The 27,579-nt window shown below is 40.7% G+C and overlaps 1 protein-coding gene across 1 annotated transcript in view; it reads left to right on the forward strand.

Annotated features, from left to right (window-relative positions):
• The window catches only part of CERS6 (ceramide synthase 6), a 134,433-nt gene that overhangs the window by 92,782 nt on the left and 14,072 nt on the right, over positions 1 to 27,579 (forward strand). Inside the window, exons 6-8 of the mRNA XM_075831108.1 lie at positions 3,295 to 3,387; positions 20,853 to 20,981; positions 22,584 to 22,690. Coding sequence (XP_075687223.1) covers positions 3,295 to 3,387; positions 20,853 to 20,981; positions 22,584 to 22,690 — 329 coding nt within the window. The remainder of the gene's footprint in view (positions 1 to 3,294; positions 3,388 to 20,852; positions 20,982 to 22,583; positions 22,691 to 27,579) is intronic.

A 27,579-nucleotide genomic window follows, 5' to 3' on the forward strand; every position in this document is an offset into this window, starting at 1 on the left:
ATACCAGCTGCCTGCTTCTTCCCTAAATAGTTCTTGCATAATTTGGAGGTGTGCTTTGGGTCATTGTCCTGTTGTAGGATGAAATTGGCTCCTATCAAGCGCTGTCCACAGGGTATGGCATGGCGTTGCAAAATGGAGTGATAGCCTTCCTTATTCAAAATCCCTTTTACCTTGCACAAATCTCCCACTTTACCAGCACCAAAGCAACCCCAGACCATCACATTACCTCCACCATGCTTGACAGATGGCGTCAGGCACTCTTCCAGCATCTTTTCAGTTGTTCTGCGTCTCACAAATGTTCTTCTGTGTGATCCAAACACCTCAAACTTCGATTCGTCTGTCCATAACACTTTTTTCCAATCTTCCTCTGTCCAATATCTGTGTGCTTTTGCCCATGTTAATCTTTTCCTTTTATTAGCCAGTCTCAGATATGGCTTTTTCTTTGCCACTCTGCCCTGAAGGCCAGCATCCCGGAGTCGCCTCTTCACTGTAGACGTTGACACTGGCGTTTTGCGCGTACTATTTAATGAAGCTGCCAGTTGAGAACCAGTGAGGCGTCTATTTCTCAAACTAGAGACTCTAATGTACTTGTCTTGTTGCTCAGTTGTGCAGCGGGGCCTCCCACTTCTCTTTCTACTCTGGTTAGAGCCTGTTTGTGCTGTCCTCTGAAGAGAGTAGTACACACCGTTGTAGGAAATCTTCAGTTTCTTGGCAATTTCTCGCATGGAATAGCCTTAATTTCTTAGAACAAGAATAGACTGTCAAGTTTCACATGAAAGCTCTCATTTTCTATTCATTTTGAGAGTTTAATCAAACCCACAAATGTAATGCTCCAGATTCTCAACTAGCTCAAAGGAAGGTCCGTTTTTTTAGCTCCTCTAAACAGCAAAACTGTTTACAGCGGTGCTAACATAATTGCACAAGGGTTTTCAAGTGTTTTCTAATCATCCATTAGCCTTCTAACACAGTTAGCAAACACAATGTACCATTAGAACACTGGAGTGATGGTTGCTGGAAATGGGCCTCTATACACCTATGTAGATATTGCATTAAAAAAAACAGACGTTTGCAGCTAGAATAGTCATTTAGCACATTAACAATGTATAGAGTGTTTTTTTGATTAATTTAATGTTATCTTCATTGAAAAAAACTGTGCTTTTCTTTCAAAAATAAGGAAATTTCTAAGTGACCCTAAACTTATGAACGGTAGTGTATATATATATATATATATATATATATATATATATATATGTATATATATATATATATATATATATATATATATATATATATATATATATATATTTATATATACATAAAAAAAACTATTGCAAAGGTGTACATAGCCTTTAATCATGAGCACTACATAGATTGGGAGGTAAAAGAAAATCTAATTTCTAATAATTATTTAATCTGTCCTCATCATAACCCGATCAAGTGGATGGACAATATATTGTGATGATCTCACACTGGGGGTCTTTTTCCTGTAGAGATAGAGTTGCTTTTGTCTTGAATGGGCTATTTATCTACCGTATAAAGAAATAAATGAGATCTTAGCAGTAAGCCATGACTTCCTCCTGCTCTATATTTTCTCATGATTTAGGTTGTCTGTATGATAAATGTGACTCTTGGGTACATGAATATTTTTCTGGTAGCTGGGAATATAAAAAGAAATCCCAATGTCATTTATAAGTCTCATTTGTAATGACAACTTACTTGAAACCATAGACCGGTGAAAGAAAATTTCACAACACACGGATTACTGTGTATTGTCTCTAGGTTTACAGGTGCAAAAAGAAAAAAATCTTAAGAATATTTACAGAATCGATTCATCTTCATCTACAAAAATATACTAGGACAATGCAATGCTGAAACAATACTGGAGTTATTTGATGAATTGCCTTCAGCAGCAGTTGTCTGTAAATAATATGCATGGCAAGCTATAGGAAGTTTCACATTTCCCAACTATAAAACTCATTTTGTTTTAAGATTTAGGTCAGAGCTCGGTTTTTCTGTTACAGAGCTCCAAACTTGTTCACATAGCCATAGAGCTAAATGATACAATTCTGGTAGCCTTCAGCCACCACTAGAGGGAGATTACGAATACAGATATATTCCTGAGTTTAATGAGAAATGTATAAATCTGTATGCCCATAGTGGTAACTGCAGGTAGCTACAAGGTAATCACTAAAGAGAATGTATAATTTCATTAGATTTTTTTTTTGCAAATGAGGTTTTATAAAAGGCTTTGACCTGCATAAAGTTATGGCATAACTTAAAGGGGTTTTCCCATGAAGGACATTTATGACATATCAATAGAATTTGTCATAAATGTCAGATAGATGCGGGTCCCCTGAACCCTGTTCTAGATTTTTATGCTCATGCTGACTCCTGGCCACTTCCAAACAGCGTAGCATGCGAGTTGCGCTGCTTCCGTAACTACTATTCAATTCTATGGGAGTTACGGAAACAGCGTAGCTAAGCGAGTTACACTGTTTCCATAACTCCCAACCATGTAATCTGTAAGTGGCCGGGAGTCAGCGTGAGCACAAAAAGCTAGAACGGGGACTAGGAGACCCCGTTCTAGAGATAGGTGTGGGACACGCATCTATCTGACATATATGACATATCCTGTGGATATGTCATAAATGTCCTTCATGGGAAAACTCCTTCAATAAAAAAAAGTGCATACCCATCTTTTAAAACCTCCTTGCTCCAGCACTCTTGGTCAGTGGCACCTTACCGGCCTGCATTTACATTTCTTAGTTGGGATGTGCTATACTGGCATGTGACAACTACAGCCGATCACTGGCCATGGTGGTCACATGTCACACATACTGACATCACCACTGCAGCCAGTGATTGGACAGTGTTAGAATGTGTAGGAGAATTAAATAACATCCAGTTGTCAATGCAGTTAAACATTTCCAGGAGGAATAACAGAAGTACTGCACAGTGCATAGTTCGAAGAAAAGATGCTTCAGAATTGTTAATTTAAGCAGAATGTAAGAATTTACTAAAACAGACATGTCAGGAGAGCCGACTGGCCCTTTTTTCTATTTGTTGAATGTTCATGAACCATAGGAGGCATTTCTTAGTATTGTGATGCATATGAACAATTAGTATATCTTATTGCTTTATAATCTTGTGGACAGATGTGAACCAAAACATTGCACATCCATTTTTTATGGTTTGTTGCTTTTTTCTGTTTTATACTTTTCACTGCATAAATTGTAATTTATTTCCTTGATTAAAAAAAAGAAGTTCAAAAAATGATTTATATTTATTTTGCAGCAACTGACAGCAGATTTACATTACTACTACATTGTGGAATTGTCCTTCTACTGGTCTTTGATGTTCTCTCAATTCACCGACATCAAAAGAAAGGTAAAATTTAACTTTGCTTCGTTTGCACTTTGTTGCATTTTGAAAGTTAATAAAAGGCAGAAGTAGTTTTGCTGTTAAATGAAAAAGATGCATTCCTTTTTCTTTGGAAATAAAATGTTATGCTGTTGCTTACTGTTATAATAATCCATTATATATACAGTATATATATATTCCATTTATTGCTGACTGGCATGACAAGGGTATACTTACATAAAAGGATGTCTTTGCTGTAAAATATAAAGCACAGTACTTGTGGCAGTAATAGAAAAAACATCATTTAGATCAAGGGTCTCAAACTCGGCCGGGTAAGTGGGCCGCATATAGAAAAAATGGGAAGTTGACGGGCCGCATTACTTTCAAATTTGATACAATACAAAATTATTATTAATCAATTAGTTATTTGAACTACTATAACACTATATTACTAGAATAATAATACTACATTACTATAATAATACCGCTACGTTTAAAATTTGAGATATTTCTCCACGTGCTTATTTCAACAATCCAGTTTTCCAGTTTAAGTGTCGCTAAATGCAGTCCGGAGGCTCAGTTCGCCGCGTTTGGCAGACACACATGTCAAGATTTGGCAGCCCCTTTTTAGATAGTGCCGCAGTGCCCTCGGTGGATGCTGCCGCAGTGCCCTCGGTGGATGCTGCCGCAGGGCCCTCGGTGGATGCTGCCGCAGTGCCCTCTGTGGATGCTGCCACAGTGCCCTCTGTAGATGCTGCCACAGTGCCCTCTGTAGATGCTGCCACAGTGCCCTCTGTAGATGCTGCCACAGTGCCCTCTGTAGATGCTGCCACAGTGTCCTCTGTAGATAATGCAACACACCCCTAGATAAGGCCACAGTGCCCTCCGCAGATGCTACCACAGTGATGTCAGGGTCTTGCCCAGAGCTGGAGTCCGGGAGCAGAGCCGCTTCTAGCACTCGAACTACAGTAGATTTGTGACTGCAGCTCTGGATTTGTTTGGAATATGGGACCTGATGTTACAGTACAGTTGTGACTGCAGCACTGGATGTGACTGGAGTATAGGACATGATGTTACAGTAGAGTTATGACTGCAGCTCTGGATGTGGCTGGAGTATAAGACATGATGTTACAGTAGAGTTTTGACTGCAGCTCTGGATTTGACTGGAGTATAGCACATTATATAATAGTAGAGTTGTGACTGGAGCTCTAGATTTGTTTGGAGTATAAGACAAGATGTTTGCATCTGCATCTACTGATCTTGCAGTAGAGTTGTGAGTGTAGCTGTGGATGTGGATGTCTCTGGAGTATAGTACATGATGTTACAGTAGAGTTGTGAGTGCAGCTCTGGATGTGACTGGAGTATAACATGTTACAGTAGAGTGGTGACTGCAGCTCTGGATGTGACTGGAGTAAAGTACATGATATAATAGTAGAGTTGTGAGTGCAGCCTGGGATTCCAGCTCTGCTCCTGACATCACTGTCCATATATGGACAGAGATGTCAGGGGCGACCCCAGATCTGGAGTCCCGGGCAGAGCGCTAGTAGGCTCTTCCTGGGACTCCAGCTGTGCTCCTGACATCACTGGGACTGCTGCTCTGGGGAAGCCCCTGACATCATTGTCGATGTATGGACAGTGATGTCAGAGGCTTCCCCAGAGCAGAGCCTATACTAGCGCTCTGCCCGGGACTCCGCTCTGGGGAAGACCCTGACACACTGTCCATATGTGGACAGCGATGTCAGGGAATTCCAGAGTCTCGGAGCAGAGCCGATACTAGCGCTCTGCCCGGGACTCCTCTCTGGGGAAGACCCTGACACACTGTCCATATATGGGCAGCGATTACATAGTTACATAGTTACATAGTTTGTACGGTTGAAAAAAGACACATGTCCATCAAGTTCAACCAAGGGATGGGAAAGGGGAAGTGGGATGGGAAAGGGGATGTTAGGGAATTCCACAGAGTCCGGGAGCAGAGCCTGTACTAGCACTTTGCCCGGGACTCCAGCTCTGGGAAAGCCCCAGACATCGCTGTTCATATGTGGACAGCGATGTCAGGGAATTCCGGAGTCTCGGGCCGCGTGCTTGAGTCCCCTGATTTAGATTATAGTTAACATAGATAAGAAAGAATCACAAGGACAAGTTGAAGTAAGAGACTTTTGTCTATCTGTTTTTTCTCCCTTTACTCCGTTCCTAGTCCGTTACCTCTGTTTCCTATGCAACCCGCTTAATTTGTATTGATTACTATGCAGTGGCGTAACTAGGAAACACTGGGCCCCATAGCAAACTTTTGACTGCCCCCCTCCTCCGGGTGCCACACACAGCTCCCCCTTGTAGATAGTGCCCCCCTGTAGATAGTGCCATACAGTCCCCCTGTAGATAGTGCCATACAGCCCCCCCTGTAGATAGTGCCATTCAGCCCCCCCATAGTTAGTGCCATACAGTCCCCTGTAGATAGTGCCATACAGCCCCCCTGTAGATTAAGCCCTACAGACCCCTCTGTATATGGTATCACACCCCTTGTAGATAGTGTCACACAGCAACCCTGCAGATAGTACCACCCCCTTATAGACAGTGCCATACAGCCCCTCTTGTAGATAGTGCCCCACCTCCCCCTTGTAGATAGTGTTATAGAGCCCCCTCCCTTGTAAACAGTGCCATACAGCCTCCCACCTCCCCCTTGTAGAGATTGTCATACAGCCCTCCACCTCTCCCTTGCCATACAGCCAACCACCACCCCCTTGTAGACAGTGCTCCCCAAACAAATAAAACTAAAAAATTATACTCACCCAGGCGTTCCCACGATAAATGGAGCTGCTATACAACGCTGATGGGGTCCTTGCGTATGCCGACGTGAACCAGTGACGTAATCACGCCGGCCTGCGCAGGGATCCCGTCCCTGCACCTGACAGGCTGCAGGTCGAACAGCCTATAGCCTTGTAAATGGCAGAGCTCTGTCATAGTGTACTATTGAATGTAGCGTTACTACCGCTGTAGCAGCATGGGCAGCACCACCGGGCATGGGTGGGCCCGTGTCGGCGGGCAGCATGGGCCACCTCATTCTGCGGGCCCCGTAGCAGCTGGTATGGCTACTATGGCGGTAGTTACGCCATTGTTAATATGAATACACACACCACAGAAGTAACATACAACCCTCACAGATACTTAAATATATAAAAATACTTTACTTACAATATAGAAGTGACAAAGCAATATACATTACATCAAGATGAAATACATTACATAGAGAACACAACCACATACAGCCGCCTCCTTTTCTTACCTTACCTGGATATTTTGTACATGTGGCTAGTAATATATATGTATATATAATATATATCCAGGACCCAACCCTATATGGTCTCCTGGAACTACAGGTATTGACCATTAGTACATGTACATATAGAGACTCATGCATAAATTGCATATATAAATTCTACATATCTATAAACCACATTAGAGATTCCTAGAATATCTCTACGTAAACATAAAAAGTCTGCTGTAATGGTATTATACTTTGATTTATATACATACACATGAAAGCACATATATAATGTAACTTAGCATGTTCCTGATGTGAAGTGCTGATCGTCCAGGGTTAGCAGGAAAAGAGAAAGAACCCAGAACTTCACATGGTCTAAATGTTCCTAGCTCTGAGTTGACTCTGCCCACTCCATTGAATCCGCCTTATGACAACCCATATACCTTCCAATGTGCATCTGTACAGTATAGGTAAAATCCATTCCCAGTATGCCCAGCTGTCTCTGCATCCATTTTACAATGGCTCGTTACTGTACTGAGAACCATTCAGATACTAAAGGGAGTAGATAAGAATCCTTTACCAAATGGCCTCTGAGCATACTGACACCTCAATGGGTGAACACCACTGAATAATATCAGTATATACTATTTCCATTTACCAGGTATATTTTATGTGGTTATAGGACAGAGTGTCTAGGTGGGAACAATATTTTTCTTTAACATAAGTTATCCAGCAAACTAAAGGGCCTTTTATACCTGCCGATAAGCGACCGATGCAGCGAGAGCTGATCAACGAGACATCGTTGATCGGCTCTCATTTGCTCCTGTCACACGGAGCTATGGATGGGGAGGAGCGCTCGTTACTCCGATCGCTCATCCCCATACATTATTATTATGTTGGCAGTGCGTCTCCCTGTTTACACAGAGAGATGTGCTGCCGACAACGATAATATTTCACTTTTTTAAAATGATACGACCAGCAGATGATCGAGCCTTTGCTCGTTCATCTGCTGATCGTTGCCCTGTTTACACAGAGCAATTATAGGCAACGAGCGTTCTGTGAACGCTTGTCGACCCGATAATCGTCCAGTGTAAAATCCCCTTAAGTTATTGTTCCATGGTTTCAAAGAACCATAAAAACTGCAGCAACGCACAGGTGGTGAGACGCAGAAAATTTTTATTAGGTTAGTTTTTTTATTGCCATTATTATTGTTATTATTATTTTTTACTATTATTATTATCAGTATTATTATTATTATTATTATAATAATATATTTTGATGCCACTTTATTAAGTAGAATTCCCACTATTAGGTGTTAGGTCCCATTCTGCATCTCATGCAAGTGAATGTTTTTTTCTCGCAACACTGTTCACATGCTGCAGAAATTTTCACCCCTAATTTTGACCCACAATGCAGAAAAAGACACCTGCGGAAATAATCGGTCGTGGAAATATCAGAAATATCACCCACTGCACATCTGCGACAGAAATTCCTCCGATTTCTGCTGCGAATCATGCTGGAATTCATGTCTAATTTGCAATATTGAAATCTGACACATGTGAACCAAAACCATCTTGCGGTCCATTTTTCCACAAAAAAACCTTCCGTAGTGTATCCGTGTGTCATCAGGATTCATGGATCCGCAACAAAAATAATTAATGTCACCAGTTTGCCAAGCCGCAAATCCAGACCGTAAAATGACTTGTCCGGAGTTTTAGCGGCCCCGTGAACATTATGGCCATGTGCATGGCTCCGTAGTAATGAATGGGTTCGTGTGCTATTCGCAAAATTGCGGAGAGCATACGGACAAAAAACTATAGTCGTTTGCATGAGGCCGTAAGGTGAAGAAAAGTTTAAGACAATTATTGTGAGCTGTAGAAGTAAAGGGGATATCTGGTCTAGGAAACCATTTATCAAACAACCTATTAGGGAATTCTGAGTTTATAGAGGAGGTCTTCCACCCATCTATTAGCCAGAGTAGAGAGCGGGTACAAAGAGTGTCCCTCACTCTGGAGGACCCAGAATGTTCCATGTATTGCTCAGCCTATAGATTTCAATAGGCACCTTGTAATGCTTCATTTCCCCTGTGGTGGCACTGCAAGGAAATTTAACACATGTGCAAGCGAAACAAACAGGTATTCATCAGGAATAAAAATTAGTCAAGCCAAGGTTCAGAAGCTAGATGTCAATATTAACTGAGATCCAGGAGCTAGCATGCACTAAAACCAGGAAACTTCAGAATGCTTCATACAGTCACTAGGAGGCAGTTCTGAAGGTCAGACAAGGACAACGTAGCTGGCCAAAAAGTCTCGAGTTCTTTTCAGAACCACTGAGTATGGGAAGCAATCATTGACATGGTGATACAGTAATTGTGGTTGGTGCTTACTGTATCTATAGATTTTTTTTTATAGTCAGTTAAGAATACTATAGCCAAGCATATATTTCTGGCAAAGCTGACTACTGATATATCATTCCAAACTCCACTGTGCATTGTAGATTACAAAATACTGTTCATATGAGATCTTCCTAAAGAAATCTACTATGTAAACCTTATTTTTATAAGGAAAAATTTTCTTTTATTTTTCATTATATTTTTCATACATGTAATTATGGCGATTAGAAGGCGTATTATTTGTATGTCAGCATCTTTTCCTTATTACCAAATCTTAACTTGTTTTAAATGCTCATTTTGCTCTTTCACAAATTACCTCTTATGAATTGCTAATTATTTTAGCAACCATCTGATTTGCTTAAATACTAGAACATTATGCAATATGTACCTTTACTCTCTTTTTCAGTCCAGTTGTCTTGAGATTTCAATTTTCCTTACTGTCAGTGCAGAATAACAAAAGTATTTATTTAAGCAGGTCTGTGTTTTAGCGATGTATAAAGCTACTGCAGCAGCAATATTAAATGACCTTATTCGTGCCAAGGCTTTGATAACAAGTACAGAATATAAACTGCTGGTGATATGCAAGGAAGAACATGAACTTTCAATATAGAACATTTTCTGCTTGTAAATTTTGTTTTACATATGCTAGAATTTCTTTTGAATGCTAACAAGATTTTTTTGGAGACAATCTCTGAGTCGTGCAGAGACATAATACAGCACCCATAGACTTCTATGGCCCTACCGTACCTCCGTACGCTTACGATTTCATAGAGAGGAAATGTGTAAAAAAAATAATAATTGAGACATGTTCCATCAAATGCCGCATTATGGATCTATTCTTCCCTAGAAGCATTGCTTTGAGGGGTAAATAACTCTATAATACAAAGGAGCCATATGGCAACACACAGGGTGTCTATGACTTCGTAGTACAGAGGCGCAGGGGATTCCGTGTGCTGCCGTGCAGCCTCCTACACACTACTCTGCTATGTGTATGAGGCCTAAGAATATACCTAGTACTAACCTAAGATGATGCTGAAGATATACAGTGTATATATTCGGGGTTCTTCCTGCATTCTTCTAGTGGAGTCATGGTGAAAAGGACTCTTGTTTAGTACAAAGAATGAGTAGGGGCTGCCTAAGCATAGAGTCTAATTAATCTCTTGGTTTTTAGAGTTGTCACCTACGTACATGGTAAACCACCTGTATAAAGTTTGCAACAACAATATTAAAGGGGTATTCCTATCTTGGACATTTTATTCATATCCACAAGATATGTCATAAATGTCTGAGAGATGCGAGTCCCACCTATCTCTAAAACAGTGCCCCCTGACGCCCGTTTTACCTCCTGCTGTGGCTAGGCTCTGGCCACAAAGTTACAATATGGCTGGGTTTTCCGGAAACAGTCAAGTGCATTTTGCTACGCTGTTTCCAGAACTCCCAGAGAAGTTAATGGGAGTTACTGAAACAGCGTTGTACATTAAGCTATTTCAATGGCTATTCCATGCTATTTCATTATTTCCATGGCTCCGGTGTCCCAGAAACATTATTGCTTGCTGTGCTACTCTGTTTCTGTAACTTCTATTCACTGTCCTGGAAACAGTGTTGCAAAAGGCATTCTGCTATTTAAAAAAAAAAAAAAACGTTGTTCATTGATCCTACTGTCATGAACTCACATCACCTACAAAGCCATGCCCCCAAACCACACCCTTTATTTTACCCATATGAACCTGTCCGGTATTTTTTGGTGGAAAATGTGGCATTCCCATTATCACCCCACTAAAATATATTTTGTTAGCAACAGCTATTTAATACAACACATGTTGTGACTGCGGCATCTAAGCCATTAGGAAGAGAGGGGGCCCCTATCCATTATCCGATTGCCCCTCTCCCCACGACGCGATCATGCCAATGATAGTCATGGCAGCCTGGGGGCCTAATAAAGATGTGTACTCAAAAATAGGGTCAATAAAATCTACAGCTTGCCCCGCAAAATGAAACACAAGCCCTCACAATGCTCCATTGAAGGAAAAATTAAAAAAATTATGGCTCTCAGAATATGGTGACACAAAACAATTTATTTTGTAACAAATAGTTTTTTCTTTGTAAAAGTAGTACATCATAAAAAAAAACTGTATGAATTTGGTATCGCTGTAATTGTAACCCGCAAAAACGAAACCCAAAAAGAAATGGAAAAATATTTTTTTTTCCTTATTCCACCCCACAAATATAATTTTTTCAGTTTTCCAGTACATTAAATGGTGCCATAAAAAACAACAACTTGTCTTACAAAAAGCAAGCCCACATATGGCTATGTCAACAGAGGAATAAAAAGGTATGGCTTTTGGAAAGCAGGGAGTAAAAAAAATAAAAGGAAAACTGAGAAATGACTGTAGCGTCAAGGGGTTAAATTAAAAATCCATACATCAAGTACGGAAAAAACATAGGCAACAAGGAGTGAACAGAAAGGTAGGTAAAGGGGCCCCAAAGCAGTGATTGAAACGGGAGCCCATTTTGGTGCTTGTAAAAATGACCACACCCCTATAAGTAGATGGCGCTTGTTTGCCCCCATCTCTATTCCATTATCATAGGGATAATTCACATCATTGTTTGCTAACATTGTTGAACCTGTGTAGAGATGATCCCTGCACTGGTTCTCACCTAAAATAAGGGATGCAGCCAACCTGGTCAGGTGTCCCGTTCTCCGTTGCTCCATAGCAGCCTGCCTCTATGGTAATACAAACTACTTACACATCAGATTGGATGCTTGCCTATTTTTAGCCGCTGTCTATGTATTATGTAGTAGAATCCATACTGTAAAACGGCTACATGGTGGTTCGGATTCAAGGCTATTTGCTTGAGATGCGACTCTATAACTGTCTTGCGCCTTTGTCCATTGTTAAACTATATTATTATTCATTCCTAAATTAGAGAGGATCTAATGCATTTTCTGTTATTACTGGATCCGTTGACAGCATGCTTGTGTCTACTTCTAGTGCCCTATAAGCTGTTCTGTCGCTAGAAGCAATTGGGAGAGAGCCAGTATTTCTTGAATATTTAATTTAAGAAAACCTATCAGCATGAAATCAATGGCTTTATTCCAGACCTTGGTTACTTGAGATAAGTTTAAGCTTTTTCCCATAATAATTTAGTGTGTATGGATTGTTTTTGTAAGATGCATTACTTTGGTAAGTAATGGGAATTGTTGTTTAAGAACTAAAAAAAAATAATGCAGATGTAGACACCAATAAATAGACCCATCAAAAGATCACCTCTGTTGCAAGGCCTGGACGAAATTGAAAAAAACACGCGGCCTGCCGCCACCCATCGGCCCGTGTAGTTTTTACTTATGTGAAAGGGTCATTCTCCATAACATTGCAGTCTGACCTGGTCCGAATATTGCGGCCCTAATATGTACACTGAAGTACGGCCGTCTAAAACCAGCCTGGTACAGTTTAATGCATGTGAATGGGGTTTAAAAAACTCTATGCCTGTGCAGTGGGAAATAAGCGTCTGGTTTACATCCTCAGCGCAATTATGCGTTAAGCAAAACATGGGACCGCGGCAACCAATGGCTGGATGCATCAGCGATATAATGTCCATGTCGGGGGTAATTCATTTTTACAGTTTTAGAGCCCGTTGGAGGTTATCTTTAGGGTTTGGAAAACACTGTAGCATTTCCACCTAAGATAAATAAAGTAAGTCATCAGTTACTTGGTGTCACGGAATTGTCGTCTTCTGTTAAATTGTTAGTCACAAAAACAGATACAACAACAACTGAAAAGAATTGTAACAACTTTACAGATTAATTTTTGGTGAAAATGGCATTTATCCTTGTTTCTAGAGACGACAGGATAGAACTGGAAGCCTCCCCATCACTGAAAGCTGTTTTTCCCACTGCATAGAGAACTGCATAGAGATCCAATTGTGTAACAATGGGCTAACTATGGTTTTTACCGGCGTTTCCCTTTAATATTGCATATTTCAAAGGAGACGATTTGTATGCGCCAAATTAATCGCCTTATGATTTGCAAGTCTTAATAATTAAGCTTATTCTTTAAAACAAAGACATTCTGCTCTTTATTCTTTTTTTTCCCCCTAATATCATTTAGACATCTGGAATGATCCTGGTTACTAAATAACTAGAGTTGTAATCTCTCCTTTAAGTGATTGAGCATAATTGACAATACCGTCTCTACATCACTCATCGGCTTTGAGATGTAACTGAGTTCTGTACCTCTGAGAACAGTAATCAGATCAGTACAATGAGTATCTTTACTACCAATGATTCAGAATGAAATCATTGCATATGGTATTTATATGTACAATGAAGATGGCAGCTGTCATCCGGTTCACTAAGTTGTGGTGATATGCTGCTAAATTTTGGTTCCAAGTTTTAATGTTTGGCGGTTAAAGGGAAATTCCCAAAAAACTCATGCCTGGACTAACGGCACACTCTTCTCTTACTTTTTTGGATGATCCAGCTGTTGTCTGTGCTCCAGCATCAATCTGGGCTGGCTTCGGGCAAACATGTCACGCAGTACCCCCAAATAGTTAAAGGGGTTTTCCAGTAACAGAAAAATTCATGGCATACCCTCGGGATAGACTATCAATATCTGATCGGTCAACAGCTGATCGTTGCCCTGCTTACACAAGGCAATGATCGGGAACGAGCTTTCTGTGAACGCTCGTTTGCCTGATAATTGGCCTATGTAAAAAGGCTTATGGATAAGCCATCATTTTTTGTTACTGGAAAAACCCTTTAATGTATTTAAAGGCAATGTACACCTTTGAAAACATTATTTATTTATTTTTTAAATAAAACAGTGTATCAGTATGAGTGGTAAAACTTTCTAATTACTTTTTATTAAAAATAATTTTTACTTTTTCAGATACAGCTGCTTTGTATCCTGTACATAGAGCAGCTGAATCATGCGCTGAGACCTGAATCCGTCAGGTCAGCGGCACTGACGGGTTCAGTGTCAGTGGGTCAGGATCCACCTGTTGTCCATTTACGTTATGTACAGGATCTACCTGTAATCTATCACATCTAAGTTATGAACTTAGATGTGACCGTTTACAGGTGGATCCTGTGTGACCCGCTTTTACTGAACCCGTCAGTCCCGCAGACCTGACGGGTACAGGATTCAGCGTAAGATACATCTGCTCCTTATGCAGAATACAGAGCAACTGTATCTCAAAAAGAAAAAATAATTTTTAATAAAAACAAATTATAAAGTTGCACCAATCAAACTGACTGACATTTTTACTAAAAAAAATAAAAATAAATCCCTTTCAAAGGTTTACATAGCCTTTGAGTAGAAGAACATTTGTGGGGTTCTGGCTTTTCAGTGTGATGCACCTCTTTCTATTAACTACGAGAGGCAGGGCTTCAAAGGAGTACAAAGATGGCAGACCCGGGGGTCCTTCATTAGACCCCAGGCCGCCATAACAACCATAGTCACCAGCCGATCCTGTCATGGGGGGGCACGATGACATGTTTGAGGGGACGCCCCCCCTGATTCTAACAATTTAAATGCTGCGGTCGCGATTGACCGCAGCATTTAAGGTGTTAAATGGGCGGAATCAACGCCCGTTGGAGTGAGGTGTCGGCTGTATAACATACTACACACGAAAAAATGGTGACAGCACACTGCGAACACCAATTTTAATCTAAACCGCTAAATATAAATAAATATGCATTACATGCTAAATCTACTTACAAAAGGGAATTTCTTAGTGCACATTTTGATCAAAAAGTGTTTGCCTACCTACCACGACACGGCGTCCTCCATAGGTGGGGACCTACTCTGCACATACACCCAGAACTGGGACTAAGCCTACATATATCTGGGGATGGTAGCAACCAGCATTAAACTAATTAAAATCACCCAGGGCAGAATGGGAGGAGTGCAAGAACAAAAAATGGAGGCAGTCACTAACCCCACATATATGGATCACATAAACAACAGAAAAGTTTGAACAGCACATTCCAACAAAATGATACAAAACTTGTATGCAGGTGCAAGAACACCTGTGACTGCAAATATACAGCACACAAAAAATGGCGACAGCACCCTGCGAACACCAATGTAACCTAAACCGCTAAATATAAATAAATATGCATTACATTTAATTTTAAGAAAGCCAATTTCCCCAGGATGAGGGCTGCAATTCAGGATATAGACTGGGAAGAACTAATGTCAAATAATGGAACAAATGATAAATGGGAGATTTTCAAATCTACTTTGAGTTATTATAGTGCAAAATTTATTCCTACAGGTAATAAGTATAAACGACTCAAATTAAACCCCACATGGCTTACACCTTCTGTGAAAGGGGCAATACATGACAAAAAAAGGGCATTTAAAAAATACAAATCTGAGGGTACAGCTGTAGCCTTTGTAAAATATAAAGAGCTTAATAAAATCTGTAAAAATGTAATAAAATTAGCAAAAATACAAAATGAAAGGCAGGTGGCCAAGGATAGTAAAACAAATCCTAAAAAATTCTTCAAGCATATAAATGCAAAAAAGCCAATGTCTGAACATGTAGGACCCCTAGATAATGGTAATGGGGAGTTGATCACAGGGGATCAAGAGAAGGCAGAGTTACTAAATGGGTTCTTTAGCTCTGTATATACAACAGAAGAAGGAGCAGCTGATGTAGCCGGTGCCAGTGCTGTTAATATATCAGTTGATATACTGAATTGGATGAATGTAGAGATGGTCCAAGCTAAATTAAATAAAATAAATGTGCACAAGGCTCCGGGACCAGATGGGTTACACCCTAGAATTCTTAAAGAGCTTAGTTCAGTTATTTCTGTCCCCCTTTTCATAATATTCAGAGAATCTCTAGTGACTGGTATAGTGCCAAGGGACTGGCGCAGGGCAAATGTGGTGCCTATTTTCAAAAAGGGCTCTAGGTCTTCCCCGGGTAATTATAGACCAGTAAGCTTAACATCCATCGTGGGGAAAATGTTTGAGGGTCTATTGAGGGACTATATACAGGATTATGTGACAATAAATAGCATTATAAGTGACAGCCAGCACGGTTTTACTAAGGACAGAAGTTGTCAAACTAACCTAATCTGTTTTTATGAAGAGGTGAGCAGAAGTCTAGACAGAGGAGCCGCTGTGGATTTAGTGTTTTTGGACTTTGCAAAGGCATTTGACACTGTCCCCCATAGACGCCTAATGGGTAAATTAAGGACTATAGGTTTAGAAAATATAGTTTGTAATTGGATTGAGAATTGGCTCAAGGACCGTATCCAGAGGGTTGTGGTCAATGATTCCTTCTCTGAATGGTCCCCGGTTATAAGTGGTGTACCCCAGGGTTCAGTGCTGGGACCACTATTATTCAACTTATTTATTAATGATATAGAGGAAGGGATTAATAGCACTATTTCTATTTTTGCAGATGACACCAAGCTATGTAATATAGTTCAGACTATGGAAGATGTTCATGAATTACAGGCAGATTTAAACAAACTAAGTGTTTGGGCGTCCACTTGGCAAATGAAGTTTAATGTAGATAAATGTAAAGTTATGCATCTTGGTACCAACAACCTGCATGCATCATATGTCCTAGGGGGCGCTACACTGGCGGATTCACTTGTTGAGAAGGATCTGGGTGTACTTGTAAATCATAAACTCAATAACAGCATGCAGTGTCAATCAGCTGCTTCAAAGGCCAGCAGGATATTGTCGTGTATTAAAAGAGGCATGGACTCGCGGGACAGGGATGTAATAATGCCACTTTACAAAGCATTAGTGAGGCCTCATCTAGAATATGCAGTTCAGTTCTGGGCTCCAGTTCATATAAAGGATGCCCTGGAGTTGGAAAAAATACAAAGAAGAGCAACTAAGCTAATAAGGGGCATGGAGAATTTAAGTTATGAGGAAAGATTGAAAGAATTAAACCTATTTAGCCTTGAAAAAAGAAGACTAAGGGGGGACATGATTAACTTATATAAATATATTAATGGCACATACAAAAAATATGGTGAAATCCTGTTCCTTGTAAAACCCCCTCAAAAAACAAGGGGGCACTCCCTCCGTCTGGAGAAAAAAAGGTTCAAGCTGCAGAGGCGACAAGGCTTCTTTACAGTGAGAACTGTGAATTTATGGAATAGCCTACCGCAGGAGCTGGTCACAGCAGGGGCAGTAGATGGCTTTAAAAAAGGGTTAGATAATTTCCTAGAACAAAAAAATATTAGCTCCTATGTGTAGAAATTTTTCCTTCCCTTTTCCCTTCCCTTGGTTGAACTTGATGGACATGTGTCTTTTTTCAGCCGTACTAACTATGTAACTATGTAACTATGTAATACATGCTAAATCTACTTACAATAGGGAGGTTCTTAGTGCACATTTTGATCAATTGTGCCCACCTGCCACAACAAGGTGTCCTCCTCAGGTGGGGACCTACTCTGCACATACACCCAGAACTGGGACTAAGCCTACATATATCTGGGGATGGTAGGAACCAGCATTAAACTAACTAAAATCACTAAGGGCAGAATGGCTGTATAACATAACCGTTACCTGATGAGTATGGAGTGAGCTCAGCCCGTGAGCTCGCTCCATACTTCCCCTTAACGGCTACCGCGTACTAGTACGTGGTATGTCGTTAAGGGGTTAAAAAAGTTGATGCATTTCCTTTAGACTTCGTTCACATCTGCATCAGGGCTCCGTTCAGGCGTTCCATCTGAGCATTTATGCAGAAATGTAATTAGATTATTTTTTTTTTCTTTAATCTTGATTATAAAACATAAAAATAAAGCAGAAAGCTGTCATCAAATACCAGAACAGGCTGACTAAAAATAGGATATCTCATTGTGGTACTGCAGATTTAGTTGGCATTGGTGGCCAGCTCGTTATTTTGGCTGACATTATAAGGTTATCTCAATGGAATTTGTCTGCTTGTTGACAGTTTTAATACATTTTGGAAAGAAAGATAATTTTCCATGAATATCAGGCATTAATAAGTCTTGAGCTTGACCATGAAATAATTCTGTACAAAATGTTATTTTGAGATAATACATTTGTACTGTTTAACAGCATCTTGTTTTAATTTTCTAAAAATAATTGTATTAGATAAAAAGAACAAAGAGCTTAAAGGGGTGTCCATTTTAGACAATGACTTTGTGTTAGAAGCGTCCCCTATTGATAAGATCCTGATCACACGTTGTTTCATTGCTGGGACCCACAGCGATCAGCTGTAATTTGTGGGGAGCCAGGCAGCAAGTGTTCAATTTCCCTGCAGTGCCACTGCAGGGGAAATTAAGTATTAGTTACAATTGAAATCAATTTGTGTAATACAAGGACACACCAGTTTGTCTAGAATGAGGGAAGCTCTATTCACTCTGGCGAATAGATGAGGACTAGAATGTTGGACCCATTTTATTAACTCAAATATCACAAAAAATATATTTTTAAATGTTTGTTTTAACCAGAAAAAAACCTTCAGTCTATCTTTACATATGTTTTATAGGCTTACCTTTTTATTAATTGGTGCCAACTTAAATAATATATTAATGGACTATATACATAACAATACCTTAAAGAGGCTCTGTCACCAGATTTTGCAACCCCTATCTGCTATTGCAGCAGATCGGCGCTGCAATGTAGATTACAGTAACGTTTTTATTTTTAAAAAACGAGCATTTTTGGCCAAGTTATGACCATTTTCGTATTTATGCAAATGAGGCTTGCAAAAGTACAACTGGGCGTGTTGAAAAGTAAGGGTATGTTCACACGGCGGGGGTCCGTAACGGCTGAAATTACGGGGATGTTTCAGCCTGAAAACATCCCCGTAATTTCAGCCGTACCGGCATGTGCAGGCGCTTGAACGCCGCGTCAATTACGGCCGTAATTAGCGCTGCTATTCATTGGAGTCAATGAATAGCGGCTCCAATTACGGCCAAAGAAGTGACAGGTCACTTCTTCTACGCGGGCGTCTATTTACGCGCCGTCATTTGACAGCGGCGCGTAAATATACGCCTCGTGTGAACAGACAAACGTCTGCCCATTGCTTTCAATGGGCAGATGTTTGTCAGCGCTATTGAGGCGCTATTTTCGGGCGTAATTCGGGGCAAAAACGCCCGATTTACGTCCGTAAATAGGCCGTGTGAACATACCCTAAAAGTACAACTGGGCGTGTATTATGTGCGCACATCGGGGCGTGTTTACTACTTTTACTAGCTGGGCGTTGTGCATAGAAGTATCATCCACTTCTCTTCAGAACGCCCAGCTTCTGGCAGTGCAGACACAGCCGTGTTCTCGAGAGATCACGCTGTGTCGTCACTCACAGGTCCTGCATCGTGTCAGACGAGCGAGGACACATCGACACCAGAGGCTACAGATGATTCTGCTGCAGCATCGACGTTTGCAGGTAAGTCGATGTAGCTACTTACCTGCTAACGCCGATGCTGCTGCAGAATCAACTGTAGCCTCTGGTGCCGACACGATGCAGGACCTGTGAGTGACGTCACAGATCTGCACTGCCAGAAGCTGGGCGTTCTGAAGAGAAGTGGATGATACTTCTCATCAGAAAGCCCAGCTAGTAAAAGTAGTAAACACGCCCCGATGTACGCACATAATACACGCCCAGTTGTACTTTTACTTTTCAACACGCCCAGTTGTACTTTTGCAAGCCTCATTTGCATAAATACGAAAATGGTCATAACTTGGCCAAAAATGCTCATTTTTTAAAAATAAAAACGTTACTGTTATCTACATTGCAGCGCCTATCTGCTGCAATAGCAGATAGGGGTTGCAAAATCTGGTGACAGAGCCTCTTTAAAGGGGTTGTCCAGGCACAGGTTATACTGACCTATCCACAGGATAGAACATCAGTATATGATCGTGGGGGTCCGACAACCGGACCCCGCACCGATCAGCTGCTCCGGCTGCCTCCAGGCGCCTGATGTTTTGCAGGGCATGCAGTATTCGGAACAAGAAGCAGATGACTCCGTACACGGCATAGCGGCTGTGCTGGGTTACTGCAGCTCTGCTCCTATTCACTTGAATAGGAGTAGAGCTGCAGTACCACAGCTCGACCGCTATTCTGTGACCAGAGCCATCTTCTTCCGGCATGGACATCCGGTGCCCTGAGGCAGCCAGAGCAGCTGATCGGTGTGGGGTCTGGGTGTCGAACCTCCACCGATCATATACTGATGACCTTTCCTCTGGATAGCTCATCAGTTGCCCGCGCCCGGACAACCCCTTTAATATAGTATTATTATAGGAATCTCCCCATTCGATGTGATGTGTGTATGCTGACAAAAATCTGCAGGACTGTTTCAAATTTCCCATCTGCAGAATCCAGGCTGCCTTTTTACACCAGTCAGCAGAATCCAGGCTGCCATTTACACCAGTCTCAAGTCTTGGAATTTGACATTTTCTACATCTCTGCATATGATTTTTAGAAAGACCTCCAAGGCTGAAGGGAGTGATCCAATAATAAAACTTTATTTAAGAATTGTTATTTATTAAGTCTTTTCGGTGGGTCTAAAGAGGATGATTAGGGAGGATCTAGAGAAAGTTGAAAACCCAACTTTGCACTTAATAGTTGTTGATCCAGCTGTTCATACAAGCTACAGTAGGTGTCTACCTAACTTCATTCAATTCACTTCTATATTTCAAAAATTCCATCATAATTTACGTCTGGAGGGGCAATTGTCACCAGCCAACCAGGTAAGGAGTACAGCGGATTCTTTAAGGTGCAGGAGGAGAACAGTATTCTTTTTGGTTTTTGTCATAGGTAATACTTCTGTTGATTAAATCTAAATTATGTCATAACCTGATGCCTCTTTATATATTCAAACTTTATGTTCTCTTATAGGATTTCGGAATTATGCTTCTTCACCATCTTGCAACAATATCCCTCATCACATTCTCATACGTAAACAACATGGTACGAGTAGGTACCTTGGTGATGTGCCTTCATGACATGGCGGATGTTTTGCTAGAGGTGAGACTCTTGTTTCTATAGTAAGATGGTGGTAGGGATTTGTTAATCATTCTAGTCCCCATCTTTAGCAGCCTTACTATCTTCATCAATAGTGTGATATAGTGCAAATAGTGTGAACAGGTGCATTTAAACATTATACTCTATGTGACATTTATTATAATCATCCTGCACAAAACAATAAAAGGAGTTTCCCAACCAAAAATGGATACATAATATAATATTAGCTATTCTAAAATCTGTGAGGCAGGATGACCAGCTTTTGAAAAAAAAAACATGATTCGGCGATACTCTGTCACGAGATATCTATGCTATATGTGTCTATGTGACGATATTGTATTGAAATGGTTTCATGACAAATTTGAGTACTTATTTAATCAAAGAGGTAAGGAAGACACATCAGTACCAGTCAGGGGATAAATACAAGTAATTATTTTAATTGACTCTCCTGAACGGGACAGCTGTCAATCTGTCTATAGCTGAGCATCTTCAAAAACAGAGTAAGGCCCCATGCACACGAACGTAAAAACACCCGTAATCACGGGCCTTAATTACGGCCCGTAATTACGGGCCCATAGACTTCTATTGGCCACGGGTACCTCCCCGTATGCTTACGGGAAGGTGCCCGTGCCGTTTAAAAATATAGAACATGTCCAATTTCAGGCCGTAATAACGGCACGGGCAGGCCCATAGAAGTCTATGGGGCTCCCGTAATTACGGGTGACTACGTGTGTGCACCCGTAATTACGGGAGCGTTGCTAGGCGACGTCAGGGGATAGTCACTGTCCAGGGTGCTGAAAGAGTTAAACGATCGGCAGGAACTCTTTCAGCACCCTGGACAGTGAGTACCATTCACAATATAGATCAACGTGTAAAAAAAATAGAAGTTCATACTTACCCAGAACTGCCTGCTTCTTCCTCCAGTCCGGCCTCCCGGGATGACGTTTCAGCCCATGTGACCGCTGCAGCCAATCACAGGCCAATCACAGGTTGCAGCGGTCACATGGACTGCCGCGTCATCCAGGGAGGTCGGGCAGGATGTTGAAAGAGGGACGCGTCACCAAGACAACGGCCGGGTAAGTATGAATTTCTTTTACTTTTACTATGGAAAGGGCTGCCCCTTCTCTTTATCCTGCACAGAGAGAGAGAAGGGGCTGCCGATTAGTGCAGTGCAATTTTGCAGTGAAAACGTGCCCGTAAATACGGATGGAATACTGGTGACACCGGCCAAAAAATTGAATGAAAGGCATGCCAAAACCAAAAATATGGCAAATGTAAGTCGAATACACTTTGGTTGGGTAAAAATCTATCATGGCTCTATTGGTTGATGAGGGACCCATTAAAGGGCCCCTTTAATACCCCGGCGCCCAGCTGTTTCCTCTTTCTAATATGTAAAGTTGTAAAGCAAAAAGCCATTACTGTATCTGCATTCAACCACTTCTAACACTTTAATAGAAAATCTGAGTTTGAATGGAAATTAAATATTCCCAACGCTGGATAGTCTGTGTTAATCTTCATCAATTTGCAGGACAGAAATAAAAAGATGTCAGTGGTTAACAACATGTCAGGCAGCTTACAATAACTGTCTACTCTTTTATATTCTAGGCAGCCAAAATGGCAAATTATTCCAAGTGTCAAAAACTGTGCGACCTCCTGTTTGTTGTGTTCGCTCTGGTGTTCGTAATTGCAAGACTTGGTGTATTTCCTTTATGGTAAGTAACAATGGCACTGAAGAAAAATGTCTTCTGCTGTGAAAGGATAATCATTTACCAAGTGATATTACCAGCAAATTTCAAAGAATAAAAAATATAACTCAATTAGTAGCGGAGTCCTAGGTGGTCAGCATTTTGTAAGAGACATTATAATGCCTATTTCTACCTTAAAGCAACTGTCCAGTGAGACAGTCACCTTAGATATGATGTCATGATTGAATAGTTATGACATCCTTCCTTTTACGGCAATAGTCATGGCAATGACTTTCCAATTACCACTTGCATCCAGTGGCAATATGGGAAGAAGTGGTAGTCTAAGACTGTGCTCACAACTGTAATAGACATCTGCATTCTATGTAAATGGAGCTGGCGGGCACAGCTGATGATGTCACTCAACAGCTTCTACCCAGCAACATCTGGCTTCTGTGATCTATTATTAAGTCTTTCCAGAGGCAATGCATAATAGTTGATCACAGATAAATGCAATACACTGCAATATATAAGTATCGCAGTGTATTGCATGAGCGATCCATGGATCACATGTTTAGGTTCCCTAGGAGGACTAAAAATAAAGTTTAAATATGTTCAATAAAATGTAAAAAAAATAATTCAAAATATCAAAATAACAAAGTAAAAAATAGTCAAAATAGTAAAAAAGTCAAAATAGTAAACATAATTGGTAATATTGCGTTAGTAAAAGTCCAAACTATTAAAATATCACGTAATTCCATGACTCTTAGAATGAGATGATGGAAAATTAAAAAACAAAAATTAGCTGTGTCTCCAAGATGTTAAATGACAAACTCGGCCTGGTTACATCAGTAGCAAATTTACATTGTATTATTCAAAGTGGTTTAGAGCTGGTTCAGATCATGTAGAATGAAAATTTTTCGCTATATGTTTTGGTCAAGAAGAAAAGTGACAACAGCTCTAACCACGATATTGTGCGCATATGTGTTTGGAAATTTCTTTCTCCAAACAGGGTAAGGAAGGGAACAGTATTCTTCTAATCGATTCAGAAGATCTGGCCAGGCCAGGAGAAATTAGCATTTGGCATACTGATGTAAAGCATCACAGTCCCAAAATTTTGAACCATGTAGAAAAAAACAAAAGTATTAGCGGTGAATGTCACTAAGGCTTTATGCACCAATATAGAATTGTATTGTGAGCTGCTTATTTCCGTGTGAAGCTACATGGATCATGTATTTCCATAGAAGCCCTCATAGAGAGCTTGGTCCAATATATGGTATCTGTTGGAGCATGTGTTTACCAGCATATTTTGATGGGGTGGTATACATGACCATATTGAAATGCATAATACAGTGCTTGTGATCTGTGTGATCTAGTTAGCCAATGGGGTGGAGCTAGCTTCCCTGTCTCTGATGCTGACCAATCAGCGCGAGGCCCCTCGATGGTAGTTTACGCCCTGTTTGTTAACTACAGTAAATTAGCATATAGGGAGCAAACACAACAGTAGGACATATCTCTTGAAACACCCCAAAAAAACCAGCGCTGGAGTCAGGGAGACAGTGTTATTCAGGTCAGTTAATCAATACAACTTATATGACAGATCCTCTTTAATCGTTAACAGGTGGAATTGCTATTTTTGGTGTTGTTTAGGCCCCACAACGTCTGCCACCTTCCTGTGGAAGGTTTTACCCCGATCCTTCCTTGCTCTTAGAATCCACTGTTCTCGGTCATACAGTACATGGTGCTCATGGTTGATGCTGTGAGTTGTTTCTGTCTTCATTGTCAGTCAGTGCAGATGAAGTGTCAGGAGAGCATAATCTAACATTGTCTCTCTTACAATTACACTCTGATCGGTTCTGACTCCACTGTTTTACACAAGACAAATACAAAACACTTTACACTTTCACAGTCTTTTTAAATAAAAGAGTTGATATTTGAAAATGTCATTAGCCGTTCTGAGTCACACACAGTTCTGTATTTTAGGTGCATTGTTGCAATTATTTAATGGTGTTGCAGGCGGTATTAGTCTACTGAGAGCTTTGCTGTAAGCAGTCATTCTCATCTAGATTCATACAGTATATGTAGTCTGTGGGGCATGGGTCTAACATTTCCAGCATTGCGTGCCTTGGTTAGCTAGGGCACAGGGTGTGGAATAATTGAATGGGTATTCTCGTGGCATTATAATGTGCATAGAGATTACGTGCCAAACAGTTTATTGTTTTCCTTTGCTGTAGTTTGTTTAAGAATGAAGAGTGAGGAAAATCTTGACATTGGAAGTTTTCAAGTCATTGTCCAGTTAAAAATCGGGAGATGGGGCACTGGTCTATTCTATGCAGACAGGCAGGGACGAGACATCTTTTGCTGCCCAAGGGCTCATTCAGATGAGCGTAATACTCGTCCGTGTGCTGTGCGTTTAAATCACTCACAGCACACGGACCCATGCAATTCAATGGGGCCATTCACACAGTTTTTCACGGAGTGTGTGTCCGTTGCGTGAAACTCACTGCATGTCCTATATTGTTGAATTTTCATGCACCTAGTCGCTCATTGAAGTCTATGGGTGTGTAAATCTCCAAAGAAAAAGAAAAGGCAGCGCATCCAAAATAAAGGGATTTATAAACCCACAAATGCAACGTTTCAGCCCAAGCGGCCCTTCTCAAGCATTTTTATCCAGTTCTGTGACCCTCTCCTTTTTGACGTATGGGTGCATTAAAACCACAGACAGCACACGGACGATATCCATGTGCTGTCCGTGTTTCATGCATCAAATTCATTGAAAAGCAGAGAAATAAATGTAAAAAAAAAATTAAGTGCTTGCGCGGAGCTGAAAAACGCATGCCACCTGCAAAGCACACTGATGCCACTACTCAACACACACGGACAAGAAATGTAGAAAAAAACGCTCGTTTTTTACGCACGCAAATTGGACACGCTCGCCTGAATGTAGCCTAAAGCAAGGGATTCAGCCTCTTAACCTCAGCATAATAACTGTTGGATGGACAATCATTAATTGCCCTCTGTTCTCCTTTCCTGCCAGTCCTATTAGCTACTGCCGCATAGTGAAAGTCCAATCCTGTATAACAGGTGCTATACCCTCACCAGTGCACTGAAGGGAAGTACTTATCATACCCGGCACCTACAACTAAAAAACGGCAACTCTCACACTCAATTGTGCCCTAGCTAGCCGCCTAATCTGCCTTCCCCTCGTCCCAGCCCTGGAGACAAGCCAAATGACAGCTGTTTTTGCTGGGTGCCATAAATATTTTTTCAGCACGCCTGCTTCATGCACAACAAAATACTCAGTCAAACTTGAGTATCATGCAATACAGAAAGCAGAGCTGCAGAATGCATGGTAATTGTACCTAGCTAATACTAGTACTTCTTGCCTACTGTTTGCACTGAACCAACCAAAGAAGTTCTCAGAAATGGAGGACTACCTGTAAAGCTTCGTTCACATCTGTGTCGGGGCTCTGTTCGTAGCTTCCATCTGAGCTTTCCTCCAGGGGAACCCGTGAACGGAATCCAAACTGTAACGAACCATAGGTTTCTTTTTGCATTACCATTGATTTCAATGGTGACGGATCCGGTGCAAATGGTTTCCATTTGTCACCATTGTGTTAGGGTTCCGTCGTTTCGACGGAATCAATACCATAGTCCACTGCGCTATTCATTCCGTCAAAACAAAATATAAAAATACGTGACAAACGGAAACCATTTGCATCGGAACTGTCACCATTGAAATCAATGGTGATGCAAATGGAAACCTATGGTTTCCGTTTGTTTCCGTTTGTTTCCGTTTGGATTCCATTCATGGGTTACCTGATGGAAAGCTCAGATGGAACCCCTGAACGGAGCCCTGATGCAGATGTGAACGAAGCCTTAGAGTTGGAACAAGGAGGTTTAAAGTTCCAGACCCAAAGCAAAAACTGAGCTATCATTGATGTAAGATAGAAGGGAACTTCTTAAAGGGCTTTTTCCATCATTGTCTGTTATGACATATCATTAGGATATGCGATTACATTCTGATCGGTGAGAGTCCCAACTCTGTGACCCCCAGTGTTCCTGGTTTCTGGAGAGGCAAACAAAACTAGACCTACAATGAAGTGAGCTTCCAATAGTCCAGCTCTTAATTTAGGTCTTGTAAGGTTCCAAACTAGCAAATTCTCACTGCTATTTCCAGCTTTCCACATCTGATCACAGGAATTCTGCCATGAGTCATCTCTGGCCAGAACCAATGTTGAAGGGCTTTATTTCTTTTTGGAATTTTGTTTATATTTTTCACCCAACCAAGAATGTGAATGAAAACCTCGTTCTTCCTGCCTTCCAGAACTGAGTTTATTGTCTGAACAAGCTGATTATCTTCTTACTTTACCCTCTTCATTACACAGTAAAATCCGCTCCATTACTCATTTTATTTTTATTGCAAATTACATTACTGGTAGATTGGCATTATAAAAATAATCACTAAGAGAATCACTTGACATAAACCCATAGCCGCTGTAAGTTTTAAAGGGGATTCTCATTTTATCTAAAAGCCATTATTCGGAGCACAAATACTGAACATAAACATTAAAAAAATCCACAATTTGAATCTCTACATTAAATAGGATTCCAAATCATTGTATTTTAAATCTTTATATTGCGTTAGCAATTACACGCACTAGTCTCAGGTTAGTTAAGCTAATCAAAATAATAATTATCCTAATAATATGTACCACCTTTTCATAGTACCTCATCGTTAATGGCTCATTCAGTTCCTTGTCCGTGTGCTGTGCATTGAAATAAATCACATGATTCATGTAATCCCAAAGTCATTCAATGATGTTGAAGTCTGGGCCCTTTGGTGGTCCATCTATTGTTTTTAGGACATCAGCAACTTTCATATTGCATGATGTATTACATTTTGTTTGCACTTATCA

This window comes from Rhinoderma darwinii, chromosome 6 (assembly GCF_050947455.1).
Source record: "Rhinoderma darwinii isolate aRhiDar2 chromosome 6, aRhiDar2.hap1, whole genome shotgun sequence".
Classification (NCBI taxonomy): domain Eukaryota; kingdom Metazoa; phylum Chordata; class Amphibia; order Anura; family Rhinodermatidae; genus Rhinoderma; species Rhinoderma darwinii.